This window comes from Sceloporus occidentalis, unplaced genomic scaffold (assembly GCF_023333645.1).
Source record: "Sceloporus occidentalis isolate IW3139 unplaced genomic scaffold, rSceOcc1.0.p SCAF_1, whole genome shotgun sequence".
NCBI classification, from domain to species: Eukaryota; Metazoa; Chordata; class Lepidosauria; order Squamata; family Phrynosomatidae; genus Sceloporus; species Sceloporus occidentalis.
This window is the reverse complement of record NW_028316981.1, coordinates 225,383,689-225,402,133: the sequence shown is the minus strand read 5'-3', so window position 1 is coordinate 225,402,133 and position 18,445 is coordinate 225,383,689. Positions and strand designations below refer to the sequence as shown.

The 18,445-nt window shown below is 41.3% G+C and overlaps 1 protein-coding gene across 3 annotated transcripts in view; it reads left to right on the top strand.

The window, feature by feature from the left end:
• ADAMTSL1 (ADAMTS like 1) overlaps window positions 1-18,445 on the top strand; it is a 443,438-nt gene that overhangs the window by 316,411 nt on the left and 108,582 nt on the right. For all 3 annotated transcript variants that reach the window (XM_089489382.1, XM_089489388.1, XM_089489374.1), the window contains one exon: window positions 4,054-4,355. In XM_089489382.1, coding sequence (XP_089345508.1) covers window positions 4,054-4,355 — 302 coding nt within the window. The remainder of the gene's footprint in view (window positions 1-4,053; window positions 4,356-18,445) is intronic.

Genomic DNA, 18,445 nt, shown 5'->3' with positions numbered 1-18,445 from the left:
TCTGGTAAAAACATGAAGCCTTTTACGGCAGATTTTAAGGAGTTCTGGGGGAGGCACAAAAAGCTCAAACTCCTGCGAATTGCATGTGGCTGGATCACATGTTATGAGATGGGAATGAGGAGCCTTTTAATCATGTAGATTAGCCCTAAGAGTCATTTCTTGGAACAGATATGAGAACTGTACAAGGAGGTTGGTAACTTAGAAAAATTCACTCCTCCAACTGGTTCTCAGCCCTCATATCTTTTCCCTACCACAAACGCCAAAGGCAATGCAAATAGTAAACATCATTAAGGCAAGTTCATAAAAGGAGGCACAAACTCACAAAAAATCCCATTTACATAAATGCTGTTGTTTGCGGGCACACAGCAACTTGTGACATAAGAAGCAGTGTAATGTGCGTTATGGATTTGAATTTAAATGTGCTGTAATAGAAAATGATAGAAGAAATATGATAAATATCTATATAGTTAGAAAGATGAATGGATGACGATAATATTTCAGAAACTGTATGATAAATTGGTCTATATCCCAAAAGGTTGGTGCTATGATACATTAAATAGCACAAGGTGCTGAGTATTTTTTTAACTTTTTAAACTTTTTTTTTTCCTGCCACATACTAAAAGGAATCCCCTACCAGAAACCAATAGAATATTAATCTAGGATTAGAGTATATTTGTTGGTTTGAATTTCCATCTGGATATGCCTATTTTGCACCTCTTAACACAAACAACAGAATGAAAATGCTGTTGGTCTGTATGGTCTTTGGAATCCTCAATAAAGTCTGCATTCAGTCAAGAGAAAGTTTTATTAGTATGAGGTCTGGTTGGAAAAATGAAAAGATGGAGTTTGCTACCACTGCTGCATAACTAGGAGTGGAAGAGGTGCAGAGGCTGGGGGAGTAAGTCAACCTTCAATATATAATAGAGGAAGAAACTGATCAGTTGAAGAGAAAACATACATGAGAACCCAACTCCCTTCCTTCATCCCCATTTCCCTCTGGTATTAGAGAGAAGCAAGTGGGTACAGAAATGATTTTCTTAATGTCCAGCATCTTTTCTTAAGGACTTAAGGACTGTACAGATGGGCAGGAAAGGGCAGCAAGACACCACTTCTTTCTGCGCTGGATCAGTGCCATGGCAAACGCATGTCAGTTCGCTTCCGGGCACAATACAAGGTGTTGGTTATCACCTACAAAGCCCTAAATGGCTTGGGCTCAGGGTACTTGGAGGACCACCTCTCCCCATATAGTCCACCCCGCACACTCCGGTCATCTGGGAAGAATTTGCTGAGGATCCCTTCGTCTAGATATGTGTCTACCTCACAGAGAGCTTTTTCTATCTCGGCACCTGGGATCTGGAACACCCTTCCCGAGGAACTCTGCACCGCCACTTCCCTAGACCTCTTTAAAAAGAGATTGAAGACCTTGTTATTTCACCATGCCTTCCCCAACGTCCCTTGTTAATGCGATCCCTCCCCTATAATGTGCAATATCTTCAAGTATTTTAGCTGGCCTGGTCTTGTTTTAGTGGTTTTAATGTGTAATGTTTTAGTGGTTTTAACTATGTATTGTATATTGTTTATTGTATTTTGTGTTGCTCTGTGTATTGATCTTTTTTGTACACCTCTATGATCTAATTGGAATAGCGGTTTATAAATAAAACGTATTATTATTATTATTATTATTATTATTATTATTATTATGCCATGGCACCAATCTGGCTCCTGCAGAGCACAAAAAGGAGCCCTTTTGTGCCCGTTCGGGGCACTATAGCCACTGCTGCATTGCTTGATGATGCCCCTTTGGCGCAGTGCCATTTGCCACAGGAAATTCACAGAATGCTGCCATAGGATGATGCCACAGGAAGTTCACAGAATGAATGCAATGGTTATTCCTTTTTTGGCCAGTTCTATTTAAATGATGTGTGTAAATGCCAAATTCCTTATCATATTAATTCACTGGGATTCAAAGAATCTAAATGATAGAAACTGCTGTAATCCAAATCTCTTGGTTATCTAAATCCAAAGAATATTTATCTATTTAATTCTGTCGACAATTTAAATTGTACTTCCATTTATTCAGACCTATGATTATGCAGTGTTCCTCATTCTGTATCCCTGAATAAAATTGCAGTATGTTTACTGTAATTTGTGTAAGGAAGAGTGTAATGGGTAGTAACTGGAAAGTAGCACTTGCTGACTGCCTTCTAAGCAGGTAAGGAAACTTTCACTTACAAGCTTATGTTCACCTACCAGGGTACACTTCTGTTCCTTCTGAATCTGAGCAAAGCAGCACTATTAGCAGCCTTTAAAATATGTTTGTTATTAGTAAATGTTGACTTTCTAATGGAAGCCTGGCATATTTTATTGCTCTCAGCACCACAGGTTCCCTTTATGCCTTTGAAGCAAGTTATTACATAGCATAAACCTAACCTTCCAGGCTCATAACTCAAAATGCAAAATATCTGTTTAGGAAGCAAAAAAACAACCCCATATAACTTCCTGGTGTTATTTCCTGTGTTTCAGTTATGAATTACAGTGCACAGTGACATGATTAATAATGAACAAGTTATACTTTATACAGCAGATGTTATGCCAGTGAAGAGTTTCCTTTATAGCTATATATTTCTCTTTTTGCTCTCATTTTGAGAATATGTATAACACACATATGCATAGTTTTGTTTAATGGGGTGTCATGTGTGATCTTAGCCAGCTTTTGAACAGTAAAGACAATTTGACCACAATTGTTGCAGTTACTATCTGTTCGGGATAGCACAAACAAGAAGAATCTATAAAAGAACAGAATTGTGAGGCTGAGGGAGGAGATTATTCATCCTCAGCTCCTTTTGCATTGTTGAAGGAGGCTCTATTTCTTAAAATCAAATGTAGTGTTCATATTGAGAGCCAGCGTGGTGTAGTACTTTGAGTGTTGGACCAGGGCTCTGGAGACCAGGGTTCAATTCTCACCTCGGCCGTGAAACCCACTGGGTGACCTTGGGAGGTCACATGCTCTCAGCCTCAAGGGAAGGCAATGGCAAAGAAATCTGAACAAATCTTGCCAAGAAAGTCCCATGATAGGTTCATCTTAGGGTTGCAATAAGTTGGAAAAAACTTGAAGGCACACAACAACAAAAACAACAAGTGTTCATATTAGACACACACAGCAAAGGTATAGTTTCCCCACCCCACTTCTCCTCTGCAGCCTTACACCTTGGTCCAGAGAGTTTCCTGACCCACCTGAACGAAAATTGGAGGTGTATATGATTATTTCTCTCTCTCTCTCTCTCACACACACACACACACAAACACACACACACACACACACACACAGGAACACACACACACTACACTGACACCACTTCTATCTGTGGAACTGTTGGATAGCTAACCAAATTGACTGTAATGTCAAGTGATAGCTTGCATGTAACACAAAGGGCTTTCTGTTCCTCTATCATCAACTCAGACATCTACTTTTCATTGGAAACAGTTCATGTAGACAGCTGTTATCCAGTTTTGTACAAATAAGCTCTCCTGTATTATACATAGATGTGTCTGTTTCCTAATTATAGCCATATCAGTCTGTTTCAATATCAAAAGGCAAAGAAGAACAAGTGTCTTGAAAGTACCCAAGAGTCCTCTTTTTTCCTTCCTCCATGTGTTTTTCAACATGGATGCGCATAACCCTTACCACTGTAGAATATTAAATGAGTGAGAAATATCTCATGTTCAGGTTTTCCACTAATCGGAGTATCTGCCCTACATCTTGTTGTTAATCCTGTCTTGAATACTCCCATTGAATTGGTGGGATTTACCTACATATTGATTTACCATTCAACAATTGATTGAATGAGTTGTTCTAACTGGGACTACCAATAGGGTGCCATTCTATGTGTTTTTTAAATTTCAAGTCTCTATTTCTCATGAAAGCATCTTAACGATTCTGACATCCCATTCAGTGAGTCCCCAACATCTTAAACAAATGGTTCTTATTTTTGTTTTCTCTCTCCTCCCTTCTCCCTCCCCCATTTCTTTCCCTTGCTGTCTTTATTTCCATAGGTTTATTCCTGAAGCCTGGTCTGCCTGCAGCGTGACCTGTGGCGTAGGCATCCAAGTGCGTTTGGTGAAGTGCCAGGTGCTGCTGTCTTTCTCTCAGTCAGTGGCAGATTTGCCCACTGATGAATGTGAAGGGCCTAAGCCAGCCTCAGAACGAGCTTGTTATGGTGGCCCTTGCAATGGAGAGACTGGTGAATATAGGCCTGAAGCAACTGATCTATTCTATGGTGGTTCTCAAGATTTTGACGAACTCTATGACTGGGAATACGAGGGGTTCACGGAGTGCTCTGAGTCTTGTGGTGGAGGTAAGTCCCACTTTTCCAGTTTCTAGCATGATCTTATTTTCAACCCACCAGCAGAGAAAATTGTACGATTCATTTGACTGAGTCAAGGCTGCTAAGTTAGTTGTACTTACTTCTCATTCTTGACCCAGTTAAGTGACCTGTATTATTCTCTTTCTTGCTAAGTGCAACTTAATGAAGTCACTGCCTGCATCCCAAAGCTTTCAATTTTCTTTTTAATATGTGCAGTTCTGCTACCTTCTATGCTTCACAAATCCTCATGATAGTAATAATTATCTTGACTTTCTTGAATTTATTCTACATTTTCTCTTATACCTCATTGTAATGCATGTGCAAAAATTGCAACTACATAGATTTGGTATCTAATATCTGTCTAACACAGGTAATAATTAATATACGTATAGACATTTTTTCCTTCCCAGAAATAAATCTATATGTATTATTTAAGTCTCAACAGCCTTGTAAGATACACCAATATCATTATTCCATGTGGCTTTCCTAAGGTCATCCATTAAATTAATGGTTGGGGTAAGATTTGAGGTAGTAATTTATCACCCCCTGCTTCTGAACCCTTGCCTCAGTTTCTGAACCACTGAGATGTGATGCTTTTGATGCTCCCCATGACTACTGGATCTTTAAGTTTGAGCTGTCACATACTTTGGATATTTAATGGCCTGTTGAAAGCCCCAGAATGTCATTCTTGGTACTATATCTCTGAGCTTCTTCCCCATTAACAAAGACAAGATGAAAGAAAGCTGTATCATGGCATTCATGTACTCACTGTGCTTCCAATTGGAGTGTTGCCACAATTCTTTTTGCCACCTGCTGTACAGACAAAATTGTATTTCTGCACTTTTGCAACTATTACAAAAAGTCCTTTTCATTAGGGCATGACCACAACAGCTTTGATTGGCAAACAGAGAGTGTGCAAGAAAGAGAGAGAGAGACTAAGGACAGAATTTCACATTGTGGTTGCTCTCTAGAAGCTGCTGGAAATACTTTTTTATAACGGTGGCTCCATTCGGCTGCACCATACATTCTTGAGGTGCCTGATAATGAATAGAAATTGCAGGCCAAATGTGGATAATCCATATGCTGTGCAGCTTTCGCACATTACAACCATTCTGTGCAGTTGCCACTACACAGAAATCTTTCCACCAGCTTTGCCATGGCAGCCGTAATGTGAGAACTGGCCTCAGTCTTCTGTTTTCCTTGTTTGAAAAGGAAGAGTGGCTCTGTAGGAGAACTATTGAAAATAAAATCCAGATGTAATACTATTTCAGATCTAGAAGGTATCAAAATTCACAGCTGGGGTCTTTCATATGACTAATGTAGTAGTCTGGTTATTTACATTTCCTGCTGACCACTTACATTTGGGCCAGAGGAGTGTGTTTTTAAAGAGCAAGGCTATGGCAGGAAGCATCAGGTGTCATTTACTTTACATTGCTTGACTTGAGCTTTTGTAAGCAGACACATATGGATCTCAAGCACTGGGCTGTTGCATATGTATTTCCTTACTGAATCTACTGGAGACTCAGCTGGTTTTGATAGCTTATCCTACCAAATGACATTAGCTTGGATCAGAGGGGGTGGGCAGGAGAGGGGATACATATGGCAGAAATAACTAAGCAGAAGATTGCCTGAAGCTAATAAGCTTGGCACTGAGGTTAAAAGTTAAGAAGGATCACCATTTATGTATATTATGAGAATTGTTTAATGCACATAATGCCCAATCCATCAGAATCTACTTCGTCATTTTCTTCTAATTGTTTATGGAAATTGTGCCATTACAATCCTCCCTTTCCTCAAGTTGCTTAACTTCTCTTTAAACTAAGCTATGACATGTAAAAATAGAAGGGTGATGTCCTTGTAATGAATTTTCTTGCATTTCATATGGAATGAAAAACCTCTCTATGACCAATAAAAAGACACTTTAGTCAAAAATGAATCATGATCCATAGTTTCATTCCGCAAGCCTACTTCAGGTTCCTAGGTTCTTACTACTTTGTTTTACAGTAAAGATAGAGAAGCAGTTTAAAAAATAACAAAGGCGTGTTTTTCTGCAGTATGGTAGAAGTCATCATACACACGCGCACACACACAAGTTACATAAGTGATGCTAACATACATGAATAAGTTTAGTGAATCAGTCTTATATACTGGAGCAGCTCCCATCATGACCTGAAGTGGAATTTTAAGTGCCAAATCTAAGTCAAAAGGGTCAACCTGGAATGCATCCAGGTAACTCATTTTGTTCAGAGGCAATGAGTGATTTATTGCTCGGCAAGGTTGCCTACAAAGTCAACATTGGAGATGGGCCAGTAGCTTGCTGAAGAAGCCAAGTTTGTTGAGCCAGTTTCCCCCCAGAAATGACAGTATTAATAGTTCCAGTCCTGCCACTGATGGGAAATGAGTTTCATCAGCATCTCCCTAGTGCCCTTTGCCATCAGAGTCCTTCCCTTCCCGGGGCAAATAAACAAGCCCTAAGAGCAGTTGAAGGGTCTAAATACCTTAATGGGATGAGCTCCTATCCAACTTTGGAAGCTAGGCAGGGTCAGCACTGTTTAATTCTTGGATGGGAGAAGGCAATAAACACCAGGTGCTGTAGGCTATATTTCAAAGGAAAGAACTGGAAAACCACCTCTGAGTATTCCTTACCTAAGGAGATTATCACACCAGCCCTTCTCTTGCCTCTTTCTCGCTGCAATCATGCAATCAAAACTAAAACGGGAACATTCCTATTTTATACCAGCCACCACTGCACATTTTTCATTGGCGCTATGGGGGCTAATGTGCAATTGGCAGTTAATTCACAGGTTTCCCCCATGAATGAAAAGGGACAGCTGGGGGATGAGGCAGCTACAGGAGGGAAGTGGTATTTTGTAATCAGCATCTCCAGTGCCACTTCCCTCCCAATGAAATTGGGGTTTTGAAATCACGTTGATAATCTCCTAAGAAAATTCTATGAAATGCATGTGGTCACCATAAGTCAACAGATGACTTTAACATACACACATGAGTGGCAGAAGTCACCAGTTCAAAGCAAGTCCAGATCTGCTTACCTTGTTGTAAGTGAGCTTACTGTGGTTTTTTTAAATATAAAAATTCAAGCATTTCCCTACTTAGGGTCAAATGGCACACAACATCTTTTGTGCAGCTTAATATTACTCCCAGAATAAACGTACATGCAGTAAATCCAGACAGGGACCAGTTTAAGAAATTTAGACCTTTTCCTCCCCCATATGGTTTTCATTGAAAAATTCAGGGCTTCTGTACCAGGGTTCAAAAATGAAAAGAAACTATGGCCTGTTACAGACTGCCAAAATAAAGCTGCTTCGGGTCTCTTTGGAGGTATGCTATTTAAATGAGGTCCTAAGAGTCCGGAGGTCGCGCCAAAGCCACACTCCATTCCTAAGCACTGGAGTGCAGCTTTGGTGCAGCTTCCGGATTCTTAGGATGCATGCATCATTTAAACAGCATACCTCCAAAGAGACCTGAAGCAGCTTTATTTTGGCAGTCTGTAACAGGCCAATGTCACAATTGATGCCGTTGTTGTTCCTGCTGCTGCTGCTGCTGCTGCTGTTTGACACAACTGTTTGACACCTTTCCCCTCCCCATGGGGAAGTAGGAATGAATATTTAAATAAAACTAGGTTTAAATCTTCCCCACCCACTCTGTCACAATAAGATTGGTATGTACAAACTCAAGAATTTTAAAAAAAAACCTACAGTTAGCCTGTAGTTTGACTATCAGAAATTTGTCATAACATGTCTCTAAAGCTCTCCTAATTTTCTTAAAGTTAATGAAGACAAAAGAAAGCCAGATATTCTGAGCTGGGGACAGACTTATTAAAGAAAGTTGGCCAGGTCATCCACAAACTATGGGACATTTCAAATTCAGAACGACAGATATACTGAGAGGAGAATCTCTAGAAAGAAAAGGAAGGAAGTCTATTAAAATATAAAGCTGCATCATTGGATGTCAGTACTGTCAGTCATCCTAGATGCACTGTATACTTTGACTGAAAATCAAAGTTGGATCCCTTCCAGTGTACTTGTACTGCACCAAGAGTTCAGACACATAGCCATACTAGTTTGGAATATCAGTCTGCAAAGAGATCCTGAGACATTAGAGACTAGTCATGTGAAAAGAGTTGTAGCATAAGCTTTTGTAGACTTGGTCTACTTCCAAGTGGAGCAAGAATGACATATGGTTTGAGTGTTGGGCTCAAACTTTGGACTACAACTCTGGAGGTCAGGATTTGATTCCCTGCTTGACCATGAAACCCACTGGGTGGCCATGACAAGTCACATTCTGTCAGCCTCAGAGAATGGCAATGGCAAACCCCTCTGAAAAATCTTCCCAAAAAACCTCCATGAAAGGTTCACCTTAGGGTTTGTCATAAATCAGAAATGACTGGAAGGCATACAACAATAACAGTAAAAATGTCCTCAGATGCATGGAGGGCACCAGTTCACTCAATGCATCTAAGGAAGTAGACTATGTCTACAAAAATTTATGCTGCAACTTCTTTCACACAATTTGTTTCCAAGGTGCTACAAGATCACTCTCTGCATGCAGGACCAAAAGCTGTTAGAGAACAACTTGTACTTCACCCCAAAATGTTTTTAGGAAGTCCATCACACAATGTAAGATCCATAGACCTGGCCCTTACCTCATTTCAACATCATAGCAAAGTGCAAAGGTGAGGGGCGGCAAATTAGCGGGACCTTAGCGGCATATAAAGTTATAAGAGTCAGATTTATCTGCAATATGTTCTTTTGAACAGAAATGTGTGAAAATCAAACAGCACAGCTAAAGTACACACCAGCTCAAAGAAGCATCTCTTTGTATAGACATTATACCACAGAGATATATAGCTGTACTTAAAACATTTAATTTGATCAGTTCAATTTGATTGTATGCAAAATGGCTGTTACTATGGATGTTTTAAAAAGGTATTTTCTGTTAAGCAAATTAAAGTGAAATACATAGGCTTCAAGTAATCATATTGCTCCCATAGTTGCATGACAGATCATGTTAATTTTATTGTTTTTATAATACCCGAAGATGAAATTTGAGAGGCACAAAAGCAGCTTTTCACTCTCAAAGGAGTAGCGGCCAGAAGGAACTAGTTAGTAATTTAGTCTTCATTCGGTGGCTACATTTTCCACCGCTGTCATCAAGTATCATGTAACAATTATGCTATTCTGGTAGATATAAACATTGCAAATCCCATTTGATGGTATATTGAAAGTGCATCGAAAGCTACTTAGATTCATGTCATGTCTTCCTTTGCACCATGTAGCATTTTAATTTCCTACTCATAAACAGTGGGAGGTTTCAAGAGAAAACAAGCACAGCTACATTATGTTAACATTATGAGCAATAATCTTTAAAACTTCACTTTAAGATACCCTAGAAAGTGATAAAACCGGGCCTTTTTGCATGTCCAGATTTGAACCTCTTTTCCTTAGTGTTTTTTGTTTTAAAGAAAGAAAAAGAAATTCCTGCTCTTCAACCAAAAGGTCTCCTGATGTAGCTTACATGCAGTCAATAAGAGAAAGGGATTATCTGCATTCAGGAGTCTAATCTCAAAAAGTAACACCAAATCAAAAAATCTCAAGGAGAAAAGAATTTGGAAAATGAACCTCAGGCACCAGGTCAGAAATAGCAGTTCTTATAATGATCAGCTGGAACTAGTCCAGGGAGAGGAGAGGCAGATAGCTCTGGATTTTCAGTTGAGTTGGTGTTTCCCATCCGGCCTCTGTCTAAAGAATAGCCAAATCAGACAGGAATGTTCAGATTTTTCATTATATATTTCCCAGCTTATGTTTATGTGGAGTTGAAAATGGCATGATTTAATAATAAAAATCCCAAGATATATCTCTCCTTCAGGCTATTTGCTATGTTCTATCTCCATTCTGCATCTAGCCTTTGAGATAACAAAGATACACAGTCTTTACAGATTGGAACCATAAAGCTTCTTTTCCTTAGGAAGTATCACCTTCTTTCATTAACTATTACGTTATAAACAAATTACGTATTCTGACCTGTATCAGTGAAGAAACAATCAACAAAAACAATTCAACATAATTCCAGTCTGATACAGTCTATAAAAATCACCCATAGTAATGTACAACTGAGGTGGTGTCTGCATGCACCAGAATATTCTGGGACATCCCAGAGTATTCTGGCCCCAAAGCTGCCCAGATGCCCCTCCCCATTCCTTTGGGCAAACCTCCCACTACATCAAGGACTCAGCTTACTTCATAGAAAAAAATCAGCAACCTCGAACTCAAACCCAGAGACAACCTTATCAGCTTTGATGTGGTCTCCTTGTTTACCAAAGTCCCCATAATGGACATAATGGACACCATGGCACTCATCCAACAATTTTTTCCAGACGATATCACAGCCCTGTTTGAACATTGCCTCACCTCAGGCTACTTCCAATGAGACAATAGATTCTATGAGCAGAGAGATGGGGTAGCCATGGGAAGCCCTCTGAGCCCAGTGAGAGCAAACATTTACATGGAACACTTTGACAAGCAAGTGCTGGAAACAGCACCAAAAAAGCCCACAGCATGGTTCTGATATGTGGATGACACTTTCATCATTTGGAGCCATGGGGAAGAAGATCTGACTGTGTTTTTGAACCATCTGAACAACATCCACCCAAACATCCACTTAATGATGGAAAAAGAAAAGGAAGGAACATTGCCACTCTTGGATGTCCTTGTTATCCACAAACTGAACCAACATTGGGGCCACACAGTATACACAAAACCTACACGCAGAGACAGATACCTACACAAGAACTCCAACCATTACCCAGGACAAAAAAGAAGCACAATAAAAACACTAGTAGACCAGCAAAAAGGATCTGTGAACCTGGAAGAGGAACTGAAGCACCTATACTGGGATCTATAGGCTAATGATTACTCCAGCTCAGACATCAGAAGGGCTGCCAGATCCAGAAAAACCCATAGGAGTGAAGACAAACAACCACCCAAAGGGAAGGTATTTTTACCATATATCAAAGGAGTCACAGACAGAATAGGGAAACTGGTGAGGTAACACAACCTCCAAAGGTCTACAAACCAACCAAGTAAATCCAGCAAATGCTTTTCTCAGTGAAGGACGGAGACACCCTGTCACAGCCGCAGTATGTGTTTACCACATACTGTGCAGATGTGGACAAGTCTGCATAGGGACCACCAAACGCAGTGTTCACACATGAATCATGGAACATGAGAGACACTGCAGACTGAGTCAGCCAGAAAAATCAGCAGTAACAGAACATGTTATAAACCATCCTGGGCATAAAATGTTGTTTGAAAACACTGAAATTCTGGACCATGTCAACAACTATCAGGTCAGAATGCACAAGGAAGCCATTGAAATCCACAAACACCTGGACAATTTCAACAGGCCAGAAGAAAACCTTAAAGTAAACAAAGGCCTGGTACAGACCGCCCCAAAGGGGCGCCCTGCACCGACCCCTTTTTACGCTGGATTGGGGCCAGGGCAGCCTCACCAGAAGCCCTGTCGCCGCAATGCAGCATTTTCCTGGGCCACGGAGAAGCGGCAAAATGCCACTTCTCCATGGCCCAGAAAAGGGGTGTCTTTGGGTCTTCATGCCCCCAGACACCCCAGAGCTAAAGAGGAGCTCGGCTCTAAAGAAGAGAAAGGGGTGACCCCTTTCTCCTCTGCATCTTGGTGCGGCCATTTGGTTGCTGTGCCAACGATGCGCGCACCGAAAAGGAGCTCCGAAACGGAGCTCCTTTTCGTGCCATTGGTAAGGCACGATAAGTGCCCTTCAGCTGCGTGCCATTGGTAAGGCACGATAAGCGCCCTTCAGCTGTGTATCCTGTGTGACGTGCCATTTGGATATGTCGCACAGGACACGCCATGGTTGCGTGCCCTGTGTGGGCGGGGCTGCGCAATCATGATGATGCCCACACGCACTAGGGTTCAGGAGCGTGTAGTTAGTGCGCACTCCTGAACCCTACTATCGCTACTGCCACACCCCTTTGGCCCATCTGTCTCGGGCCAAAGTTTGGCTACCTGTCCTAAAAAATACCAAAATTAAGACCCAGCAAATGCAAATGAAAACCACCCAGGGTCAGAGGTGGATCATTAAGTAAATGGACACCCTGAGGCCTTGCCATTCAACAACAGAACAATACACAGATTAACATGGAAATCACTTCCTTTTAACCAAGGGTCACACAGTATATATACCTCACTCACTTCCCCAGCATTCTCTGAAAATGCCAGCCACAACTGCTGGCAAAACATCAAGAATAAACTTTTCTAGAACATGGTCTCATAGCCTGAAAAACCCACAAAAACTATGAATGCCAGCTGTGAAAGCCTTCAACTTCACATCAGAATAGGGAAAGTTGTGTTATTTGCCCATGTGGACACGGCCTGAGCTATGGTTAATAAGACCCCAAGGTCTGAGTAAATAAGCAAGTCTTAACGATGCAGATATGAGACTAGTATCAGTGTCAAGCAGGACTGGCCAGTTCATAACCAAGAAGCTGAATCTGAGACGTCCCACTCTCATATCTCCATACAATGTACTGCTCCAAGCAGTGGAGCACAGAAAAGCAACTCCTTCTGTAGGTCTCAACATTTTGATAGAGGCATTGAAGGGCCTTCCATGTCACATAGTATTTTTGATTTCTATGTAATTGTGAAAACTAGACAGTGAAGAAATCTGTCAGAAAAAAGATCAACTCATTTGAAATGTGGTCCTGAAGGAAGCTTCTATGGATGCCACGGATTGCCAAAAAAGATAAATGGCGTAGACTATACTTCAACCTCAAGTATAGGTTGAGGACAAGGAGTTTATCAAACGGGAAGAATTTCTCTTAGTTTCGAATGAAAAGAAAGTGGGGCCAGAACGCATTCACATGAATTCGCTAGTTCAGCAAATTTACGTGAATTCAAATTGCGTTCAAACTGATTTCCCATTGCCTGAAAATAGCTTTCCATTGCCCGAAATTGCGTGTGTTAAACCCCATGATTGCGTTTGGATTGCCATTGGATTATACTTCCAATTTCCTTTGACTGATAATATCCCCAGTTTGGGGACCAAAAGTAAAGTTTTGATATTACCCATGGATAAGTCAAGAGTAAAACCTAGGGGAATGTAACAAAGAATGTAATGGAGGAAGCAAAGAAAAATGATGCCAAAGAACTTACAAAATCCCGGCAGGCAAAACTGTTTGTGCTCATGCTAATGGCTGGATGGATAAGTTGACCCAATTTTTAAACTAAAATTTCTAGACTTATACATGAGTTTATACAGTAAATGGGCCCAAGAGCAAATCTAGTTTGAACTTTGGCCCTCACACACGCTTAGTGATGCCTCTGCTAAAACATCTTTGAGGATAAACAGGGTTTTAGTTCCTGGTCTGTTCCTCTTACTTTCTTCTTCTATCTAAGTGTCAGGAAATATATGTACTCTCTGATCATTTTACATGTTGCATATTTGTGTATCTTTAAGCAGAAAATGTGGAACATCAGAGAATGGGTCTTGAGATCACCAGATGCTGCAACAGGAGAACTTTACAGTTATTTGGAGATAGTGGCTTGAAATTTCAGTTTCTCACAGACAGGATTCAGTTGATTGTTGTAGCCTTGTTAAGAAAATCATTGCTCTCATAACAAAGTAAGGAATATAGAAAGATATTGGGTTTTAATCTCTCTTTGGTGATTTTCGTTTTCATTTTCTCAAACCTTACCCTCCCTTGCTGTGATCCTGCACTGTGGGTTATCTCCAAAAGTTTAAAGCATGAGTCTTATTTCACCATATGACTGCACAGCTTGCCTTTGCAACCACTGTTGCTAACAAATGGCTAACATGAGAGCTATCATTGACCATCTGCCAGTCGAGTCAAAAGTGCAATCTTCCTATTCAGAGATAGCCTGCCACATTAATATGTATTAAGTAATGGTACAGAGTTAGCTTAAGACATTTTGCTGCCTCAGGCAAAGTAGTACATGGTGCTCCATTTCCATGGTCAGGCCCTGGGTCACTAGAGATAATTTGTCACCTGAGAGGGAATATCTTATGTGCCTTTTCTTCTTCTTGGAAGTGGAAATACAACCATAATACAATAATGGTTCCTCTTAGTAAGAGCTCAGATCTACTTCTTAAAGTTTGGGAGGTGGGGCAGTTAAAATGTTCTGAGGAAATTTGGTGTAGGATTCCCCACACTCCCACCCATATTTTAGGTAATTTTCTTATTTGTACTCTCTTCCAAAAGTAATTAAAAATAATGAATAATGCAAAAGATACTTTTTTAAAAGAGAAAAAAGTGAGATGGTAAGCATAACAAGTTAGGTTAGGGGACATTGTAAGAATTACATGACAAATTCATTTTTCAAAGTAACTTCCCAACCTTTGGATGCTACAAACATGCACTTTGTGATTCTTGTTGAAGTGTTTCTGGTCGCTGTCATTAAATAGCATGCTGGACCACAAGAAAATCTTTCATGCCACTGCTGGTCCATCTAGCTCAGTATGGCCTACACAGGGATAACTTCAATTTCAGGTATTATCTCAAGGCCCACATTCCAATGGAGAGTAAAACCAAAAGCGAAATGATGGGACCCAAATTAGACCCATAATCTAATTTAAAATGTTGTACCAATAACTAAGCCTTAGGAGAGGTGTTTCAACTTCTAGAATGAGAAAAATATATGGATATAAAGAATACTTGCCAAATGTCTCACCCCCATTGAGAAGGGCTGCTTTGACCAGTTGAGTCATCCTGCCAATGCGATATTCCACCTCCTGCACAAGAGTTAAACAATGAGACCCTTTTCTTCCCTCAGTCTCCACAATTTCTGCAAGTAACCTCTCTTTCCACTTTGTTAAGCAAAGCACAATACACAGAGCAAACACAGGATGGACAGGGTTGTTGATCAAAGAGATGCCAGCAAACCATCAGTCCTTCTAAAGTCCACGAAACAAGGCAGAATGGGAATCACTTGCAAACACACACACACACACACACACACATAAAGAAAGAAAGAAGGAAAAGAAAATGTGCATACTATTCTTCAAACATGTACAAAAAAACCATTTTACCCTCTCGCCTTTCACTCATAGGAGGGGGTTATAAATGAGGTTTAAATAACCAAGGATGCATGTCCCTAATAAAGTGCCTAGAAAAGCAGCAAAATCTCCAAATGACAGTGCTGTGGTTAAAAGGGGAAGCCCAATGGGTTGGATTCAGCACCAAGGGCTGAGCTTCCCACCCCTGGCCTATGCTGATTGACCCTGGCTCTCTAGAGTTTCAAGGAAAATTGTTTCCCACTATATCTGGAAATACCAGGAATTGAACTTGGGATGCAAAGCATGTACTTTACAACTGAGCTACCGCCCTTCCCTTGTCCATATTCAGGATGGTGATTATTATTTACTTTTTTATTACTGTGTTCATTTATTCAGCTGGAGGTGGTGGGAGACTTGATTCAAAGCTGCCAAACCCTAAAATGCAGGAAACATGATGCATAAATTTTCTTGGCTTAACATCTCCCTTCCAAATAAATCACTCTTTTTCTCTCCCTTTCAGTGGGAGAATTTTAGAAAAGATTGGGAAACAACCAGCTTGTTTTATAGCACAGAGATCTAGCAAAGTTGTCTTCTTTTAAGTGTTGCAAGTTGACATTGTAGTGGATGAGAACTTTCTCATGCTGGTGCTGTTGTAGGATTTTTGTTCAGGTCCCTAATCTATGTTCAGGGCTGTTGTAAAAGCACATAGGTGGAGCAACAGTGGGTCAGCTGTTAAAAATTACAATACCCTGTGGATAATAGGACTTCCAGAGTATTAAAATGTTTAGACTTCTCAACCTGTAGGAGGTCCAGAGCTTCAGAATTAGCTGGAGAGAGCCCTGACCTATTCAGTGTACTTGATGTTAATGTCTTCCACTGCCAGATAGAAGGGTTCAAGTTCTCCCTCACTGCCTGAGGCATTAGAATGCCTCTTGCCCTCTGTTCAGAGCACTGCTGGCCAATTTTGATGCATGATGTACTCCATGGAGTATATTCGCCAACATAAACTGAGACAGAAAGTATGGTCAAGGTGGCAACAGTTATTAATGAGAAAAAACACAGAATCTAGGGGACGCTGCAGCACGTTACATTTTCCTGAGCCTACAGGGAAGGGCAAAGTTCTCCCACTCCTCTCATGTCACTTAGTTAATTGACATGAGGTTAGAATTCAGAGACATAGCCATGTTAGTCTGGAATATTAGTATGCAAACAGATCTTGTAGGACAGGGGTCAGCAACGTCCAGCCCGCGGGCTGGATCCAGCCTGGTGAGGCCGTGGGACCGGCCCCAGCCCGGTCCTGCTGCCGATTGTCGCTGACACCAGGTACTGCGGTGGCGGCAGCAGGGAGGGCGCCAAGGAGGGCGGGCCGCAGATGGCCTCCATGGCCGAGGAGGCGGAGGAGGAAGGCGCAGAGGCAGGCGCAGCGATGGCGATGGCAGAGCGCTGCTGCCGCCACCGAGGCCTTTGCGCCAGCCTCCAGCCTCCTCTTGCCCTGCGCGCACCTGCAGAACCATGCACAGGGCTAAATAGGAGGAGTTTCTCCTCCTGGAGCTGGTTGGCCAATGGCTGCTGGCAGGAGGCGGGCGGTTGGAGCTCCAGTATGCCCCCATTGGCCAGCCAGCCTCAAGAGGAGGAGCTCCTCCTCTGGTCCCCACGTGGGCCAGCCCAGGCCCGGCGAAGCAGCAGTGACCAGCAGAGGAGGAGGAGGAGGAGGAGTAAGGAGGAAGAAGAAGAGGAGGAGGAGGAGGAGGATATTTTATTCAACTGTAAGTGTGTAACACCCATTACACTCACAGATCTTCATTAGCTGGTCCCCAACATCTATATCACATATTTTGCAGTACCAAATCCATGTTTACCACTCAGTGTGAAAATAATAGGTGCCTTGAGCCACTTCTGTTTTTCTGACCAGTGTTTTTAAATACATTACCAGCGTCTGATTTGTTTGTTTGCATTTGCACTTCATTTTAGGTATAGATTTTAAAAAGTGGACTCTGTGAAGTCTTTTATTCAGATGTTCCATAAATCTGTTTCATCTAATTTCCACAACAAACTGGATTTATTAAAAGAAAAATCTGTACATAATATAGGTCCTATCTGAACTGGCCAGGAGCAGCCCAAAATATCCTGGATCCAGAGCAGCCCAGACCTTCCTCCATTACCTAGGACTCTTTGTTCCAATGTTGAGCAGCTGTTTGCACATGTGCCCTGCCATGTCACCTGATGGTGGTGCTACCACAGCATGCCACTTTGTCCTGAGATTAGAGTGAGGTGCCCAACCTTGTTCACTTGACTGGGTGCCTTGTTCTGACATGTGGCAACAGTGGCAACACCAGGAAGAACTGTGGTACATGTTTTAGACTGGCCGCCACCCAGCATCAAAACAGAAGACTCTGAATCTTCCAGGAAGATTTGAAGCAAAGAGGGAGTTATTTTAAAGTGTTTTAAGAGGGGTATACCCCAGTTCTGTTGCTGAACTGTTTGCACCAGAAACGAGGTTTGGGCTGTGCATCAATCAGACTCCCTGCTGAGAAGACGAGGGAATGCCATTTTATTTGACTCATGCAGACAGGTTTAAATGGTGTTTGGATTGTTTGTTTTCACATAGATTCATATTTCTATATAGCTTTGAAACACGTATGTTGGTAAGGCTTTTGAACCAAGAACCACATCACAAAATTGGCACATGCGCTAAAGCTGTAGGATGTTCTGTTTTGCATGTTAGGTCAATAAGTGCCAATCAGAGCAGTTCCTACACAAGGTGAGCAAAATCACTGGCCATTCCTAGGTGATAGTGCGGTATATCTGTTGTGCCACAAGTTCATAGGAAATGAAGAGACAGGACTGACAACTCTGTAACTATATGATTAAAAATAAAAAGAACCATGGTGTTCAGAGCAACCATTCCTTGATCTACTGCCACATATATACACACACAAACAAACAAGGCATGCTGTATTTTCAAGTCTTTAAAAAAAAAATTAAAATCATCATATTGTAGGTTCAATATACAGAG